This window comes from Otolemur garnettii, unplaced genomic scaffold, assembly GCF_000181295.1.
Source record: "Otolemur garnettii isolate 467f Iridium unplaced genomic scaffold, OtoGar3 scaffold00266, whole genome shotgun sequence".
NCBI classification, from domain to species: Eukaryota; Metazoa; Chordata; class Mammalia; order Primates; family Galagidae; genus Otolemur; species Otolemur garnettii.
The window spans coordinates 367851-386778 of record NW_003852661.1 but is presented as its reverse complement, the minus strand read 5'-3'; the positions used below and the strand labels follow the sequence as shown (position 1 = coordinate 386778).

Sequence of the window (18928 nt, the reverse complement as noted above, 5' to 3'; positions counted from 1 at the left end):
AAAATATTTATTGGGTACCCAACTATGCTCAACTACCAAGAGAATTGCCTAAGCCCAAGAGCTGGAGGTTGCTATGAGCTGTGATACCACGGCACCCTACTGAGGGTAACAAAGTGAGACTCTGTCTCAAAAAAATAAATAAATAAATAAATTGAACTATCCTTGGATTAAGTAATCATACTACTGGGTACACATCCAAAGGAAATAAAATCAGTATATCAAAGAAATATGTGCTCTCCCCTCTTCATTGTAGCATTATTCATAACAGCTAAGATAAGGAATCAACCCAAGTATCTATCAAATAGATGAACAGATAAAGAAACATGGAATGGACAGCCCTGTGGCTCAAAGGAGTAGGGCGCCAGCCCCATATGCCGGAGGTGGTGGGTTCAAACCCAGCCCCGGCCAACCAAAAACTACAAAAAAAAAAAAAAAGAAACATGGAATATATAAAATACATAATATCATCCATTGTGTACATAGTAGAAGACTGCTGAGCCATAAAAAAGAAAGAAATCCTGTAATTTGCAATAACATAAAGGAATGCAGAGGATGTTTATTAAGTGAAATAAACCAGGCACAGAAAGACAAATACTACGTGATCCCACTTACACGTGGAACCCAAAGACTGGGGCTCACTGACGCACAGAGAAGAGTGTGGCTCCTGGGGCTGGCTGGTGAAGGGGGGGGCAGAGTTAGAGGGCTTTGGTGAAAGGAGCCAACATTTCAGTTAGTTAGAAGGAGTAAGTCTGGGAGATCTATTTTACAACATGGTAAATACAGTTATTAACAATGTACTGCATTCCTAAAAATCACTGACAGAACAGCCTTTAAGTGTTCTCAGCACAAGTAGTTTTACATATGTGAGATAATATACAGGGTGGCCGCAAAGTCTGTGTGCGATTTTAAAAAGACAACTATTTTAAACTGCACATGGACTTTACAGCCAGCCTGTATATATGTTAATTAGCTCGATTAGCTATCCCACAACGTAAACATATTTATATACAATTTTTTTTTTTTTTTTTTTGCAGTGTGGGGCGGGGTCTGGCCTTGAACCCGCCACCTCAGGCATATGGGGCCGGTGCCTTACTTCTTTGTGCCACAGGTGCTGCCCGATATATACAATTTTTATTTGTAAATTTAAAAAAAAATCTATTAAGTGAATATCCAATGGCAGCTTCCTACATTTACTAAATGTCCATAAAGTCGTTTTCAGAAGAAAACAACTTCCTGAAGAGAAGCTATGTTTTATTTTTCCATACCTTATAAAGCTACACTCATCAAATACTAAATAAACATTTTTTAAAATTATGATAATAAAAAAATTCCAATATTTTAGGGCTTCATAGACACATTTACCAAAATAATCCAAAACGTATTTTAAGGTTCACTATCATCAAGATATCAAATATAGATGACGTCAAGTTTTCCAAGAGATAACATCTTAGAAATATAATAAGGGTTTTTAATTCAAGATCTTTTAAGATTAGGCTACAGTAGACACCACCCATAATTAAAATCCCCAGGATATAAAAAGGGTATTATTATCACTATCGTTACAAAATATTATTTACAAAATGAAAAGGTGTCTATTAATTGAGTCCTGGAAATCCAGGAATGATGCGCTGGGACAGATGATTCCAAACAGCATTCTCTCGACACGTTTTTGAGCAGTTCTCTTCTTCCCTTCTAGGCTTTCAAATTGACTAAAACATAAAACACTGCTTATCTCCCTAAAGTTATCTATTATAGAACAATGTGTCATCTCTGACTTCCCTGTTGGGTTAAAAAGAAGTAATTTAGAAACTTGACAAGCTTTTCCCAACAACATCTATTTTTGTACTAGTCATATTTTATTGTCCTAAAATAAAATTGCAGCCCTCTTAACTGTTACTTCAATAAGCAAAATATTTATTGGGTACCCAACTATGCTCAACTACTAAGTTTGGGGAAAATAAAAATGGTAAGATACAGTCCCTGCCTTCAAAGAGTGTAAAACACAGTACAATGATGGTGATTAACAAAAGCAAATGGAAGTACAACACAAGGCAAAAGATGACGAAGGCTACCGGAGAAGTTCAGAAAAAGTTCTCTTCACTGCTGACGAGACCATATTTGCTCCATTTTAACATTTAGAAACAAATTTAAATACTTACCACAGTTACAACGTGTTTGCCTGACTTTCCTAAATGTAAATGATGTCCGTATTCCTCTCTTACTTAAAGTTAAGTCTCCAACATCACTGGTGACAATTCCACTTCTGTGACCCACAGATGCCTGAACAGTATCAAATTTTCTGGGTGTGATTCTAAAAACAATAGGCAAAATAATTTACTTAATATTGTATTAATAAAAATATTTCTGGTGTTTTAAAAATATTGAGAGAAGAATTTATTACAAATATCTATTAGATTCTCTGAACTGTTAGGCATGAAGAAAAATAAAGAATTAGAAATATTTAAGGAAATTATCTTCAAAATACTACAAGAATATACAGCTAACAAGATCAATTTCAAAAAATACAAAGAAACATGATAAATTTAAATTCAATATCAGTAATTTTGATAAATATAAAAGCACTAAAAACTCCAATTAAATAACAGAGATTGCTGGACTGAATTAAAAAAATTAAACTCAACTACACAGTGATTATAAGAAATAATGCTTTATAAGCACAGAGAATGGTTGAAAGTAAAGATAAAAAATATATACATATGTAACATACCAAACATGCACTGTGCATACACCAAGCAAAACCAAAAGAAAAGTGGTACAGCTATGTTAATTAGACAAAGGAGACTTTAGGTAGTATCACTAAAGATAAAAAGGGATATTAAAAATCCTATATATTTGTATGCCTGTGAGTAATAACATAGCCTTAAAATATATAAAACAAAAAGTGAAAAAAATCTAATGGTGAAATAGACAAATACAGGATTATCACTGAGTTTTTTTGTGTGTATGTTTGTTTTTTGAGACAAAGCCTCAAGCTGTCACCCTGGGTACAGGGCCATGGCCTCACAGCTCACAGCAACTGCCAACTCATGGGGTTAAGCGATTCTCTTGCCTCAGCCTCCAAAGTAGCTGGGACTACAGGCGCCCACCATAAGGCCTGGCTATTTTTTGGTTGTAGTTGTCATTGTTGTTTGGCAGGCCTGGGCTGGATTCGAACCCACCAGCTCTAGTGTATGTGGCTGGCGCCTTAGCTGCTTGAGCTATAGGTGCTGAGTCTATCACTGAGTTTTTAATACAACTTTCTCAGTAACTGAAATCTAGTTAAGGGTCAAGAATATTAACATCAGGAAACACTAGAACTAACTCTAACATTATGAAATTGATAAAATAAGTAAAATAAAGACTGAAAAATATAAAGAGAGGAATCTAAACTATTGTGGATTGTAAGACAGTTTGAAGAAAACCCTTGGAATAAGTTCAAATTTTTGAATACGAAAAAGAAATCTTTTGGTAGGAAAACAATATCCTTTTGGTAGTTCAATTTATACACAATGAAATGCACAGAACTTAATTGTACAATTCAGTGAGTTTTGACAAATGTACACCGTCATTTAATCACCACGTCAATCGAGATACAGAACACCTCCATCACCCTGGGAACTCCCTTGAGCCTCCCTCTTCTGTCAGCCCTTCCCCACCTGAGGCAGCCAGTGGCTGACTTCTATCAGTATGATACTTGTGCTTGTTCTTGAGCGTCAAAGACAGTTAGTACTATTCTGTGTCGGACTTTGTCCACTCAACATCATGATTTTGAGATTCATCAGTAGTTTACCGCCTTGCTATGAACAAGAGTATGAACACACCATCATTTATTTATCCAAAGTTTCCTTATCATAGATATTTTGGTGGTCCCAGTTCAGGACTATTATGAATAAAGCTTCTGTGAACACACTTACACAAATCACTTTTGGAAATATATTTTTATTACTCTTGGGGAAATACCTAGGAGTGAAACTGGTGGGACACAGGGTAAGAAACTGCCAGTTTTCCAAGGTGCTTAATACAATTTTACATTCCAACCAGCAACAGAGGAGAGTTCCAGGCTGCTTAACATTCTAGTACTGTCTGAGTTTTAAATTTCAACCATTTTAGTGAGAGACAGAAAACTGTACTTTTAATTTGTATTTCCCTGATAACTAATGATGAGCATATTTTTGCGTGCATATTAGCCACTCCCGGTCCTTTTCTGATGAAGGAACTATTCAACTCTTTTGTCCAATTCCTTGTCAGATAGTGCAGATGTTTTCTCCCTATCCCCGTATGTGGCTACCTTTTTAGTTTCTTGAGACAGAGCCTTGTTCTGTCACCCCAGCTAGAGTTCAGCGACATCATCATAGCTCACTGCAAGCTCTAACACAGGCGTCCTCAAACTACGGCCCACGGGCCACATGCAGCCCACCTAGGACTGCTTTGGCTATTGTCTCTTTAGTTGTACAGAAGCTTTTCAGTTTAAGTCCTATTTATTTATTTATGTATTTTTGAGATAGAGCAGGTGTCCTCAAACTACAGTCAACGGGCCACATGCAGCCCACCTAGGACATTTATCTGGCCCACCAGGTGTTTTTGCTGCTGCTGCCGCCTGTCCTACTTAGCAGCCAACTCGTCCTGGGGCCCGCAGTCCAGCCCTCCAATGGTCTGAGGGACAGTGAACTGGCCCCCTGTTTAAAAAGTTTGAGGACCCCTACTCTAACTCCTCAGCTCAAGCAATCCTCCTGCTTTAGCCTCCCAAGTATCTGGGACTACAGGCATGCATAAAGAGAGGAATCTTGAATTTGTAGATTGTTTTTGGAAGTATAGACATTTTAACAATGTTGATTCTTCCCAGCCAATAAGCATGTTATGGTCTTCCATTTGTTAATATCTCCTGCTATTCCTTTTTTTCAATTTTTTGTAGACACAGGGTCTCTCTTTTGCTCTGGCTGGTCTTTAACTCTTGATCTCAAGCAATCTTTCCACCTTGGCCTCCCAAAGTAGTAGGATTATAGGCACGAGCCATTATGGCCAGCCTCATTTTCTTAAAAGCATCTTCTAAGGAGCACAGGCATTAAATTTTGATGATGTCTAATTTATTATTTTTTATAGTAAGTGTGTTATGAAATCCTTCTAAAAAAAATAACAGCTACTCCAATGCTGCAAAAATACCTTTGTGTATTTTCTTCTAGACAACTTTATAGCTTTTGGTTTTATACTGACATTTAAGATCTACTTCAAATTAATTTTTGAGAATGCTATCAGGTAGACCAAGTTTCATTTTACTTCTACAAAGATATCCAGTTGTTCTAGCACCATCTTTTGAAAAATTTCCCTTCCACATTTAATTGGATTCAAGCCAAAAATCAATTGAATTTATATGTGTGGAACCACCTCTGGACTCTATTCTGTCCTGCTGATCTATTTGTCTATCTGTATATCAATAAGGTATTCTTTTTTTTTTTTTAATGAGTCTCTTAGATAGAGACTCATTCTGTTGCCCCAGCTACAGTGCAATAGCATCATTACAGATCACTGCAACCTCAAACTCCTACGCTTAAGAGATCCTCCTGCCCCAGCTGGGACTACAGGAATGAGCACAGCACCGGCAGTATACTCTTGATTATATAGCTGAATACAAAGTCTTAAAAATCAAATAGAATAAATCCCCCAATATTATTTCTAGATTGTTTTGACTAGACCCAACTAAAAAGGAGCATTCAATAAAATTCAGCATCCCTTTCTAACAAGAACACTTAAGAATATAGGCATTGGCAGCGCATTTCTTAAACTGATTAAAGCCATCTCTGACAAACCCACAGCTAATATTATACTGAATGGAGTAAAACTGAAAGCTTTTCTACTCAGAACTGGAACCAGACAAGGTTGTTCCCCATTGCCACTACCATTCAACATAGTGCTGGAAATTCTAGCCATTGCAATCAGACAAGAGAAGGAAATAAAGGGCATCCAATGGGCACAGAGGAGGTCAAACTCCCGCTCTTTGCCAATGATATGATTTTATGCTTAGAAAACCCCAAAGACTCACCCACAAGACTCCTGGAAGTAGTCAAAAAATACAGTAATATCTCAGGATATAAAATCAATGTCCACAAGTCAGTAGCCTTTGTTTACATCAACAATAGCCAAGTTGAAAAGCTAATCAAGGACAAAATTCCCTTCACAGTAGCTTCAAAAAAATGAAATATCTAGGAATATACCTAACAAAAGAGGTAAAGAACCTCTACAAAGAAAATTATGAAACCCTAAGAAAAGGAATAGCAGGAGATATTAACAAATGGAAGACCATAACATGCTTATTGGCTGGGAAGAATCAACATTGTTAAAATGTCTATACTTCCAAAAACAATCTACAAATTCAATGCAATCCCCATTAAAATATCAACATCGTACTTTCAAGATCTAGAAAAAAATAATTCTTTGTTTCATATGGTAATAAAAACAAAATGAGGAGGATCACCCTACCAGACTTTAGGCTATACTACAAGTCCATAATGATCAAAACAGCATGGTATTCGTAGAAAAACAGAGACATAGACATTTGGAACCAAATAGAAAGCCATGAGATGAAAGTAACATCTGCCAGCCACCTGATCTTTGATAAGCCAAACAAGAACATACACTGGAGAAACGAATCTCCATTCAATAAAGGTACTGGGAGAACTGGATAACTACATGTAAAAGACTGAAACTATTGATTCAAGATGGATAAAAGATTTAAATCTAAGGCATGAAACAATACAAATCCTCAAAGAAAGCACTTGAAGATACCGGCCTGGGGAAAGATTTTATAAAGATCTCTGTGGTGGTTGCAACAACAACAAAAATAAATAAATGGTGGCTCAGTGCCCACAGCACGGTGGTTATGGTGCCAGTCACAGACATGGAGGCTGGCGAGTCAAACCCAGCCCGGGCCAGCTAAACTACAATGACAACTGCAACAAAAAATAGCTGGGAGTTGTGGCAGGCACCTGCAGTCCCAGCTACTCAAGAGACTGAGGCAAGTGAATTACTTAAGCCCAAGAGTTTGAGGTTGCCACAGCACTGTATCAAGGGTGACATAGTGAGACTCTTTTTCAGGGGTCTTCAAACTTTTTAAACAGGGGGCCAGTTCACTGTCCCTCAGACCATTGGAGGGCCGGACTGCGGGCCCCAGGATGAGTCAACTGCTAAGCAGGACAGGCAGCTGCGGCAAAAACACCTGGCAGGCCAGATAAATGTCCTAGGTGGGCCAAATGTGGACCGTGGGCTGTAGTTTGAGGATACCTGCTCTATCTCAAAAATACATAAATAAATAGGACTTAAACTGAAAAGCTTCTGTACAACTAAGGAGACAATAGCCAAAGAAAACAGACAACCTTCAGAATGGGAAAAAATATTTGCATATTATAAATTGGATAAAGGCTTAATAAGTGGCATCAACAGAGAACTTAAATCAACAAAAAAAGAGCTAACAATCCCATCTATCACTGGACAAGAGATGATTAGAACCTTCTCTGAGGAAGACAGATGAACGGCTAACAAACAGATCAGAAAATGCAGGGCGGTGCCTGTGGCTCGAAGAGTAGGACGCCGGCCCCATATGCCAAAGGTGGTGGTTCAAACCCAGCCCCAGCCAAAACTGCAAAAAAAAAAAAAAAAAAAAGCAGATAGTCCCTAATCATCAGAGAAATGCAAATCAAAACCACCCTCAGATATCACCTACCCCCAGTAAGACTAGCCCACACCACAAAGTTCCAAAGCTACAAATGCTGGCACAGATGTGGAGAGAAAGGAACACTTTACACTCTTGATAGGACTGCAAACTAATACAGCCTCTTTGGAAAGAAATATGGAGCATCTTCAAAGATCTCAAATTAGATCTCCCATTTGACCCCACAATCCCACTACTAGGTACCTACATAGAAGAAAAAAAAATCCCATTTTATCACAAGGACATTTGCACTAGATTGTTTATCACAGCTCAATTTACAATTATCAGGATGTAGAAACAACCTAAATGCCCATCAACTCTGGAATGGATTAACAAATCGTGGCACATGTACACCATGGAATACTATTCGGCCATAAAAAGACAGAGACTTCACATCTTTTGTAATATCCTGGATGGAGTTGAAACACATTGTTCTTAGTAAAGTACCACAAGAATGGAGAAGTAATTATCCTATGTCCTCTATACTAATATGAAGCCAGTAGATAATCTAATGCACACCCACATAGGAGAAAAACTCATTTCAATTCAAGTTCAGGGGAGGGTAGGAAGGGAGGGGTTGGGGTACTCTCACTGAATGGGCATGGGGTAGGAGGGTTGGCACATAACCCCAAGGACTCTACCTAACAAAATCAAATATTTTGACCTGGTTATTTGTACACTCACATTAACCTGAAATAAATTTACTTTAAAAAAAAAAAAAGATCATTTTGACTATTCTAGACCCTTTAAATTTCCTCATAAATTTTAGAAACAACTTGCCAATTTTGTCAAAAATAAAGTCTTTTAGTGTTTTGATTGCAATTACATGGACTCTACTCAATTTGCAGGTAACTGATACCTTTATGTTAAATTTCCTATTCATGATCATGGCATCGGTATTTCTCCATTTATCTTTGTCTTCTCTCAGCAAGGTTCATAAATTTCAGTGCATGTGAGTAACATCTTTTTAAAATTTATTCCTAACATTCAGATCTTCTGAAGCCAAGTTTTCTGCTTGATTTACTCCAGGAAGGCTTTCTTCCTAAAGAAATAGATTTCATATTTATAGAGAATGAGCTAAGCCTGAAAGATGTCAGCAAATTACATAAAAAATATAATTTCATACCAGAGCTATAGATACTTCTGTACTAAAAGCCAGATAAGTTTTTCTTTTTTTAAACAGAGGATCTAGAAGAAAGGTCCACCATAGTATTAATATGGATTTAATCCTAAAGTGAAAAAATATACTGTATTTGAATTCTCAGTGTTCACTGTATCATTGCTAGTTTCACTTCACTGGTTAAGAAACACAATTTCCAGGCTTATTGTATTTTAAACAACATAATGATTAATAAATCATGAATATTGGAAAGGAAGTGTTTTATGGGTCTTGAGGTTACTTTAAGTAGCATTTTTAATTCATTTTCCAAAAATTAGTTTCTGAATATTGACCTCATATGTACTAAGTTCTGGTACTTGTTTAGTAGAGTCCCTAAGATTTTCTACATCCTGAGGGCACAGTGGCTCATGCCTGTAATCCTAACCCTCTGGGAGGTTGAGGCAGGAGAACTATTGGAGGTCAGAAGTTTGAGACCAGCCTGAACAAGACTGAGACCCAAACTCTACTAAGAATAGAACAAAAAATCAGCCAGGTGTGACGGTGTACAACTGTAGTCCTAGCTACACAGGAGGACTGTTTGAGTCCAGGAGTTTGAGGTTGCTGTGAACGATGGTGATGCCACCTCACTCTAACCAGGGCAACAGAGTGAGACCCTGTCTCAAAAAGAAAAAAGAAAAAAGAAAGGATTCTCTACATCCGTAATAATGTAATCTACAGATAAAGTTTTTATTACCACCTTTCAAATCTTTATGAAAAGCTCTTTTTCTTGACTTCTTATACTGGCTAAGATATCCAATACAACATTAAGTGGAAGTGCTTAAAGTAGACACCCCGGAATTGTTCCCTATCTTCAGAAAAAGTACATCATATTTCACCATAAAGTATGATGTTATCTGTGGATTTTTTATAGATCCCTTTACGAGATTAAAGTTCCCCCCCTTTTTTGAGACAGAACCTCAAGCTGTCACCCTGAGTAGAGTGCCGTGGAAACACAGCTCACAGCAACCTCCAACTCCTGCTTTAAGCGATTTTCTTGCCTCGGCCTCCTAAGTAGCTGGGACTAACGGTGCCCACCACAATGCCTGGCTATTTTTTGGTTATAGTTGTCATTGCTGTTTGCCAGGCCCAGGCTGGATTTGAACCCACCAGCTGTGGTGTATGTGGCTGGCACGTTAGCCTCTTGAGCTACAGGCGCCAAGCCTAAAGTTCCCTTCTTATCCTATTTTGCTGAAATTTTATCATGAATGGGTACATAATTTTATCAAATATATTTTCTATATTAATCAAAATTATTGTTTTTAGGCTGGGCATGGTGGCTCACACCTATAATCCTAACACTCTAGTAAGCTGAGGTGGGTGGGTTGCCTGAGCTCACAGGTTTGAGACCAGCCTGAACAAGACTGAAACCTAGAAGTCTCTAAAAACAGCCAGGCACTGTGGTGGGCGCCTGTAGTCCCAGCTACTTGGGAGAATGAGGCAAGAGAATCACTTCGGCCAAGAGTTTGAGGTTGCTGTGAGCTACAATGCCACAGTACTCTATCGAGGGCAACAAAGTGCCTGTCTCAAAGAAAAAAAAAGCTATTGTTTTTTCCTCCTTCATGATGAATTACATTGATTGATTTTAAAAAGCTAAACCAAACTTGCAATACTGGTAATAAACTCCACTTGGTTATAATGTATTTTCTTGTTCCTATATTGCAGGATTAGACTTTATGTTTTGTTGAGGATATTTTCATCTCTGTTATGCAACATATTGGTCTGTCACGTTTTTTACTGCAATGTCCTTGACATGTTTTGGTATCAACAGTAATGCCACCCTCATAAAGCAAGTTAGGAGAAAAGCTCTTTCTGAAAAGCTTGTGCCAATGGCAATCTCTGAAGAGGTAAAAGCAAGCAGTCATTGTCTGAATTTCTATTATTATTACTTTAATGGCTGAAAATGATTAAAACTATAGTGCTGAACAAAATTAAGATATTTTAGAAGAAAAAAGTATCTTAGAACTCTTGTTAGCAAACTAATTCCTCTTTGGGAGACAAAGTAGTTATCTATTATGGCTTTTTTTCTTTTTCAGGTTAATGTTAGGGTACAACCAGGTCTTAATATTTGAATTTGTTAGAGTCCCTCTTATAGTTGTGTCCCACACCCAGAAGTTGTGCCATATACCCCTACATTGTGCCCATTAAGTGGGAGCACACCAACCCCCTACTGTTCCCTCCCCTCCCCCTTGGTGTTCTTCCCCTCAACTTGAATTAAGTTTTTCCCCTATGTGAGTGTGTATTAGATTGTCTCCAGCTTCATATCAACACTGAGTACATTAAATACTTGCTTTTCCATTCCTGTGATACTAAAGTAAACTAAGAAGAACGCGTTTTAGCTCCATCCAGGTTAATACAAAATACATAAAGTCACCATCTTTTCTCATAGCTATGAACAGTACTCCATGGTTTGTATACAACACAGTTTGTTAATCTACTCTTGAGTAATGGGCATTTAGGTTGTTTGCACCTCTTGGAAATTAAGCTCTGATAAACAATCTAGTGCAAATTTTGGCTCTTTTAAATCAATTAGTTTGTTTGCCAAACGTTAAACCCTAAGCAAAGGTCAAGAGATTTTAACTGCTTTTGTGTAATCTTTGATTTTTAGGAAATGGGAACCCATGTGTTAAAATAATTTCTTTAAACTTTAGTAAACAACTTGTCCCCCTGCACTCAAATTACAATCAAGTTGGGAAAATATTCAATAAAAAGATAAAAAGATTTTTATAGATTCAAATAAAGTCCCTTATACAAGATCTCAGGGCAGTAGATAAGACAGTCTGTAAAAGTTCAGATAAGGGATAAATTATTTCAAGCTAATGTAGTCAAGAAAAACCTTATAAACTATGAAAGAAGAAAAAGACATGTCCATTAAAAACACAGAAAGCTGGTAAATGTGAAGGCCAGAAAGCACAGTCTGAGTCCAGAGAGAAGGGAGCAGACAACTTTAGCTGCGACACTGCAGGAAAGAGCACAGACCCTGGAGCCAGACTGCCCGGCTTCCAGTCTCACCTCTACCACTTACTGCTTTGGGACGTTGGGTAAGTTACTCAACTTGTCTGTACTCTTACTTCCTTTAAAAATGAGGACAAAATCATGGAACAAGCTCCAGTGATTATATGAATTAAATGACTGAATATACATAAAGCTTTTAGAACAATTTCTGGCACAAAGAAAATCCTCTAGAAATAATTAGAAAGGAGAGTTGACATAACCTCATGAAATAATACCTACAGAGGTCAGATAGCATAAATAAATGAAGCTGGTGGATTTGTTTTTTTTTAAAAACATATTATTTGCTATTAAATACATAGAAGTCGTCTTCATTTCAAAATTTTCTGGAAACACATGACAGTCTACCTTTCCATTTCCTACTTCTAATACAGACATGAGTTCCAGAAATACTGAATTTTCATATAACTCAGTTATAAGATAAAACAATATAAGAAGTATAGTGATAACCGACAAATGATACTCAGCTGTAGATCAAGGAGTAATCGGAAAGAGCAGGAGCCATAAGGAACGGGAGGCCCCATCTAAAGAAAGACAGTGCTATTGAGTCTCAGTTACTGCTGCTGTACCAGCAAAACAGAACACACCTCACTGCAAGTTTACCCACGTGCTGCCAGCCTGCCACCTTTGATTAAGCATGGTGGCTATAATATTAAATTTGAACTTGATCAGCCAGGCACAGTGGCTTACACCTGTAATCCTAGCACTCTGGGAAGCCAAGGTGGAGGATCACTTGAGCTTAGGAGTTTGTGACTCATGAGACTCCAGGCATTGTGGCTGGAGTAGTAGTAGTTCCAAGTAGTAGTTCCAGCTACTTGAAAGGCTGAGGCAGGAGCCCTGCTGGAACCAAGGATTCTGAGTTTCTGTGAGCTAGGCTAATGCCATGGCACTTTAGCCTGGGGCAACAGAAAGACACTCTGTCTCAAAAAAAATTTTTTTTAACTTAACCAAACTAAAGTTACATTGAGGTGTCTGGAATTCCCATTATAGGGCAGTAATTACTCTTCAACCCAGGTTCCTCTATATCCTTCTCTAGTGCTTTCTAGTACTGTTTTTTCTAGCATAAAAATAAAAAAATTTTATCAAGAATTATTTCCCATATTTTTAATTGTATTAAATATGCTTTTTAAATTTGTTCTCCTTTCCACCCAAAGATTCTGACAAACATCTCAGTTGTTGGCATATCATCTGCCCGGTATGTCTCTGCCTCCCTCCCTTCCCGTTTCTCCCTCTCTCTCTTGTCCAAACACACACACGGCCACACAAAGTCACATACAGGCAGTGGGTACTAATGGGAGCCTTCAGCAGAAATAATGCTGAGCGTTTTCTTCTCCCTGAAAATATTGTAGAGAATTTTGATTCCAGACCAAGGATTAAAAATAAATCTTAACTATCCTTTGTCTTTCCAGAGATAAGTATATTAATATTCAACAGCATAGCAAGCATGCAATAAGAGAATAGTGTGATCAAAGGGTGTTTTAGGAGCATTTTCATATTTTATATGTGTATGTATGTATATACATTGCTTTCTAGTACTTTCTAGTACACACATACCCCCACACACATAAAAGTTAATTTCTTATTTTGCATTTGCTACAATATTGTAACCAGGTCTACGAACAAGTTTCAATGGCCCCTATATGTTTTTTAATTAATACAGTCTTCTCCCTCTCATTCTTTAGATTTTCAGTCCAACACAGCTTGACAACCGGAACCATATAACTTTTAACTAGCTACCTGGCCTTTTGAGTTATCTTCCAAAAATGGCAGAATTTCGGCAAGACTAAGGAGTCACAATCCCTCACTAACCTGCTCCAGGACACAGAGCCCCTCCTTAATTTCAACACAATTCCATTGGTGCCTGTAGCTCAGTGAGTAGAGCACAGGCAGTATACACTGAGGCTGGCAGGTTACAGCCCGGCCTGGTCCAGCTAAACAACAATGAAAACTGCAACCAAAAACAAATAGCTGGGCGTTGTGGCAGGCCCCTGTAGTCCCAGCTACTTGGAAGGCTGAGCAGCAAGAGAATTGCCTAAGCCCAAGAGTTTGAGGTTGTTGTGAGCTGTGACGCCACAGCACTCTACCAAAGGCAGCATAGTGAGACTCTGTCTCAAAAAAAAAAAAAAAAAATCCTTTCTTTGGCAATCCTTTTTGACTGAGTAATTAGCTTTCTCTGCAACTAGCAATAGGACCCAATCTGGAACACCGTTGAGGTTTCAGTTACAATACTACTATTCTTAAGCAGTAAACATTCATAATAGCAAATTGCTTGAACCCAAAAAGAAAATATTATTTTCAAAATTCCAAGAATACCTGAAATCAGTGGATCACATCTTCATTTTCATTTAAGTATAAATATTTTAATGGCCATGAAAAAATATAAGATAAATTTAAGCCCCATGTGCAAAATCAGGCCATCATTTTTTTATGGCCTCACATTAAGGACAAATTTATTTACATGTGCATTTCCTTGATTGTTAGAAAAACATCTGAGTAAGACAGAATACAGTTGTATTCTAAGTGACAATATTTATAAATGTTAGCAGTGTAATATTCTCATAAGGCTAAAGATGAATTCCTACCTAAAACACACACTCATTATTTTAGATTTTAATTAAATCAAACTCAAATTGACAGACATTCTACAAAACAAGTGGCCTTCTCAGAAAAGATATCATAAAAAACAAAGAAAAGTTGAGAAACTTTCAAATAAAGACTAAACAGAACTCATAGGAGAGAGTTTAAAGTACTATAACATACAACTAGCAATATTTCAATATGGATTGTATAAGAGTATGATGAAAAATATTTTATCAAACTTCCTGAATTTGAGGACGGCACTGTGGTTTTATGGAACAGAGGTTGGCAAACTTCTTCTGTAAAGGGACAGATAATAAATATTTTAGGCATTGAGGGCCACATATCATCTCTGCCAAATATTCTTGTTTTAATTTCATTTTTACAGTGCTTTAAAAATGAAAAGACCATATTTAGCACAAAAGCTATGCAAAAACAGACAAAGGGTTGAATGTGGCCCACAAGCTGTAGTCGACCAGCACTACTTTGAGACAAAGTCCTTGTTCTTAGGAAACATACAATGAAGCACATTAGGTAAAGAGCCATGGTATTTGTGACTTATTCTCAAGTAATTCAGCAAAAAATAATAAGGATAACATGTGAGCAAGAAATCAAAGACGTGGAGAGATGTTCACAATTGCTGAAGGTAGGTGAAAGGCGTTCACTATACTATGCTTGCGAGTTTGCTTTAAATTTAGTCTGTTTTTCAAAATAAAAGCTAATGTTCAAAAAAAAAGCCATAGAGCACAGATGCTCTCCTATGAGGTTTGAACCCAAAAGCCCATAAAGCAAAAGGTGTTCCGTCTTGAAGGTCATGTGAATACACACCCATGGGTCCAAAGGTACCGCGATTCTCCTGTCATCACCAGCAAACTACGGCGAGGCAGCATGACTGGCACTGTGACACCATCTGGATGTTTAAAATCCATGACAATCTTAAAGCAAAGACAAAAGCATAAACATCAGTCCAAAATTTCATTACTCCAAGCATTAGAATGATTAGTAGAGTCCAGCTATCTTTTTAGACTAACAGATTGAAACATGATAATGCTTACAGAACAGCACTGCACAGCGGTTCTCACGTTAGTGTACAGGACAATCAACTGAATGACAAAAAAATCCCATAATTTATCTACAGAGATTCAGACTCAGCAAGTCTGGAGTGAGGCTCTGACAACTGCATTTCTGACAATCACTCCAAGAAATTATGAAGCAGGTGGTCTCAGGCTCCCACTATGAAAAACAGTCGGGTAGTGGTCAAACATAGGGACTTTGGGGCTAAAACACTCATATCTTGGCTTTTCCATTTACTGGCCCTATGACCCAGGCACCACCATGTCTGGCTCATTTTTCTATTTCTGAAGAGATGAGGGTCTCACTAGACGCATAGGAAAAAATAATGAGAATATTTCTAATATTACTTCATTCAAGACAAACATCTGTGGCTCAAAGAAAATCCACATCCAAATGAAAACTGTCATGATGGGAAAATATTCTCAAAAACTAGACTCTAATTCATTCATCAAACAAATGTTTGTCAGTCACTGTGTGAGACATCAAGGCTGCAACTGTGAATAAGAGAGACAGGCTCTCTGCACACTAGGAGGTTATAGTTTCAGGCTAATATTTAACATGTTTTACAAATGCGCAATACCTATGTATTTCTGAAATTCAAACATATTCCCTCCTATCAACAGAGTAATGATGTTCAAATAGAAAAACTCTAGTTTAAGCAAACAATGAGAACTGATGAGAGATGTATGAAGATAATACTAATTTGGAAACGCTTGTCCTGACATATGATGCTTGCAGAGTTTCAAGGAAGAATGGTATGCAACCAAATAAGCCACATGCTATGGGAGTATGTTAAAAGATGCGGAGAATACTTATTACTGATGGTCATCACTGATCTGCCTGTCCTTCCTGAGCACTGTTTTGTAAAACATGTTAACTGACTCACCTCATCATTATGTATTAAAATAACACAGCTATCCTTTATATATTCAATAAAAATTTATTTTATGACTTTGTGCTAAACACAGCACCAGGCATGAGAACACAAAAAAGAACAAATACACACAAAAGTGTCAAATAATAATGGGTATTATTTTCCTAATAATTGTTCTTAAAAATAAGTAAGCAAAATAATAATAAAATAAATACAAATGTTCTATAAAATAAAAGAATTTCCCAATATAAAAATAATGACATATGCTTTATTCATTTCTAAATGGATAAAATATAGAAAAGTACAGAGAGAGAAATAAAGTAACTCTCCAGGAATATGGATCACTATTAACCTTCAGACCTACTTTTTTCCACTGAAATTGCTTATTTTTTGTTTGTTTGTTTGTTTGGCTTTTTGTTGTTACTGTTTAGAGATGGGTCTTCCTCTACTGCCTGGGCTGGCCTTGAACTCCTGGGCTCAAGAGATTCTCCCACCTCAGCCCCCAAGTAGCTGGAACTACAGACACGCACCAATGTACCAAAATGTCTATGTAATTTAACTGAACACATATTTTTTATGAAATATGGCATCTTGCAATTGTTACATTATATAGTGTAATAAACATTACTGATGTCTGAATTATTGTTTCTAATGGCAGCAAAATATTCCATCATATGGCTGTACCATAATTTACCTTGGTATTGTTCTAACACATGTATATTTTTATTATAGTATTTTAATGAGCAACTTAATAAACTTTTATCATAACTTCTATCTCAGAAACAGAGTTGCCTGGCCAAAGAATATGCACAATTTTTAAAGTTCTTTATTAAGAGAAACAAACTGCTAGCAAGGGCTATACCAATCTACACTTCCACTCGTAGTACTATTTGATCATATTTTCACCAAAAATCTTAATTTCAAAACTAAATAAACCATACATTATTGCTTTACTTTGCAAATCACTGAAAACTTAAATGGCAGATCATTTCTAATTGTTACCTTTTCATTTATGGTCATTGTAATGTGTGACAGTTTTCAGGGCCAGCTTAAGGAGCATTGAAACCATCCATAGAAGGCTCTGGGCACAGAAGGGCCTCTACGCTAGGCTTACGCTCTGCTGTCACTGTCCTGGAATTCTTAACACTGTCTTTGAACCTGTGTTTTGCTAAATGAAGTCTGATGGAATAACTGAACACGTGCAGAAGAGAGGAAATGCATGCAATGTGCCTGCCAACAGTCCTTCAAGGCCCACTTGGGTAACACCCCCACAATGCCCCACGAGTACATACAGTGTGAGAGTTCAGCGTGATTCTGAGTACAAGGTACGCATTTTATATCTACGGCTGAGTCAGCAGGTTCTCTGACAGCCCAGAAAAGCCAGCAGAACTTGCTTCAAAGGCAGAAAGAAGGCAATGATGTTGCAGGAAACAAAAACAACCAATGAACCCTGCTGTTACATCCTGTCCTACTCGTGTTAGTTGCCTGCATTAGCCAACCACTTACAGTGAAAATGACGACACAGAAAAAAATGGAAAGATAATGACAACCTGTCAGGAACTCAGCTGAGCTGCAAAAAGAGCTCAGCTGCCCAGTGTTAGAGCAGCCAATTAAGCAACAAGCTAAAAAATAACAAGTTGATCTCTTATTGCAGTAGTATAAGCAGGGGTCTAAAATCCGACTCTGTTTACCTGCTGAACATCGTACCAGTCAAAGGTGGGGTGGATCACTGCAGACACGGGAATCACCTCACTGTTGAGGGAGCCCTGAACACAAGCCTCCAGCAGTTTGACAAACACAGTACGTCAGGAGAGAGGGTGGGGGGAGGACCAGGAGCTGGAAAGCCATGAGCACTAAGTCAGAGGGAGGACAAGTGTCTTTCAGGTTTCCCGCCTCCCCCCACAAGGTGGCCTTGGCAGAGGCGCCTGAAGAGAACCTCAGATGAAGATGCCCAGCAATGAGGAGGCCTGGGCTAAGAATGCAAATAGGCCTAAGAACATGAGCAGCCGGGGAAGCCTGTCTCTTATATGCAACTCCCCTGAGAGACAGGCTGTTAATGCACCAGCCACACATCAAGTCCCGTCCCAGGAGCACTTTCCCACACAGGCCAGCTAGGGATAGCCTTTGTAATTACCTACAGTCAGGCCTAAAAATCACATCGGGTTTCAGTGTGGACCTCATCCCACCAGTACCTCCCCTTCCTTCCAGTCCCTCCTCACTCATCATGATGGCAGACAGTAGGATGTGTAGGTATCAAGACGCAAAACCCAAACAGTGACAGCTGAGTTAGTTTTGTGCAGCATTTCCACTACTCTGGTAAAAATGATCACACAAGCATGTACAAGTAAAAGATACAAATTAAGTTTGTGATTCCACATTAGTTAAGTGTTTGTGTTTGGGGGGGGGGTTTTGAGACGAGTCTCACTATGTCACCCTCAGTAGAGTGCTGTGGCATCACGGCTCTCAGTAACCTCAAACTCTTGGGTTTAACCAATTCTCTTGCCTCAGCTTCCCAAGTAGCTGGGACTACAGG

General features: G+C 38.0%; 1 protein-coding gene across 1 annotated transcript in view; it reads right to left on the bottom strand.

Moving 5' to 3' along the window:
- Nucleotides 1-18928, bottom strand: part of ALKBH8 (alkB homolog 8, tRNA methyltransferase) — a 53322-nt gene that overhangs the window by 7490 nt on the left and 26904 nt on the right. The window contains exons 8-9 of the mRNA XM_023508714.1: nt 15276-15382; nt 2160-2311 (exon numbers count right to left, since the gene is read on the bottom strand). Coding sequence (XP_023364482.1) covers nt 2160-2311; nt 15276-15382 — 259 coding nt within the window. The remainder of the gene's footprint in view (nt 1-2159; nt 2312-15275; nt 15383-18928) is intronic.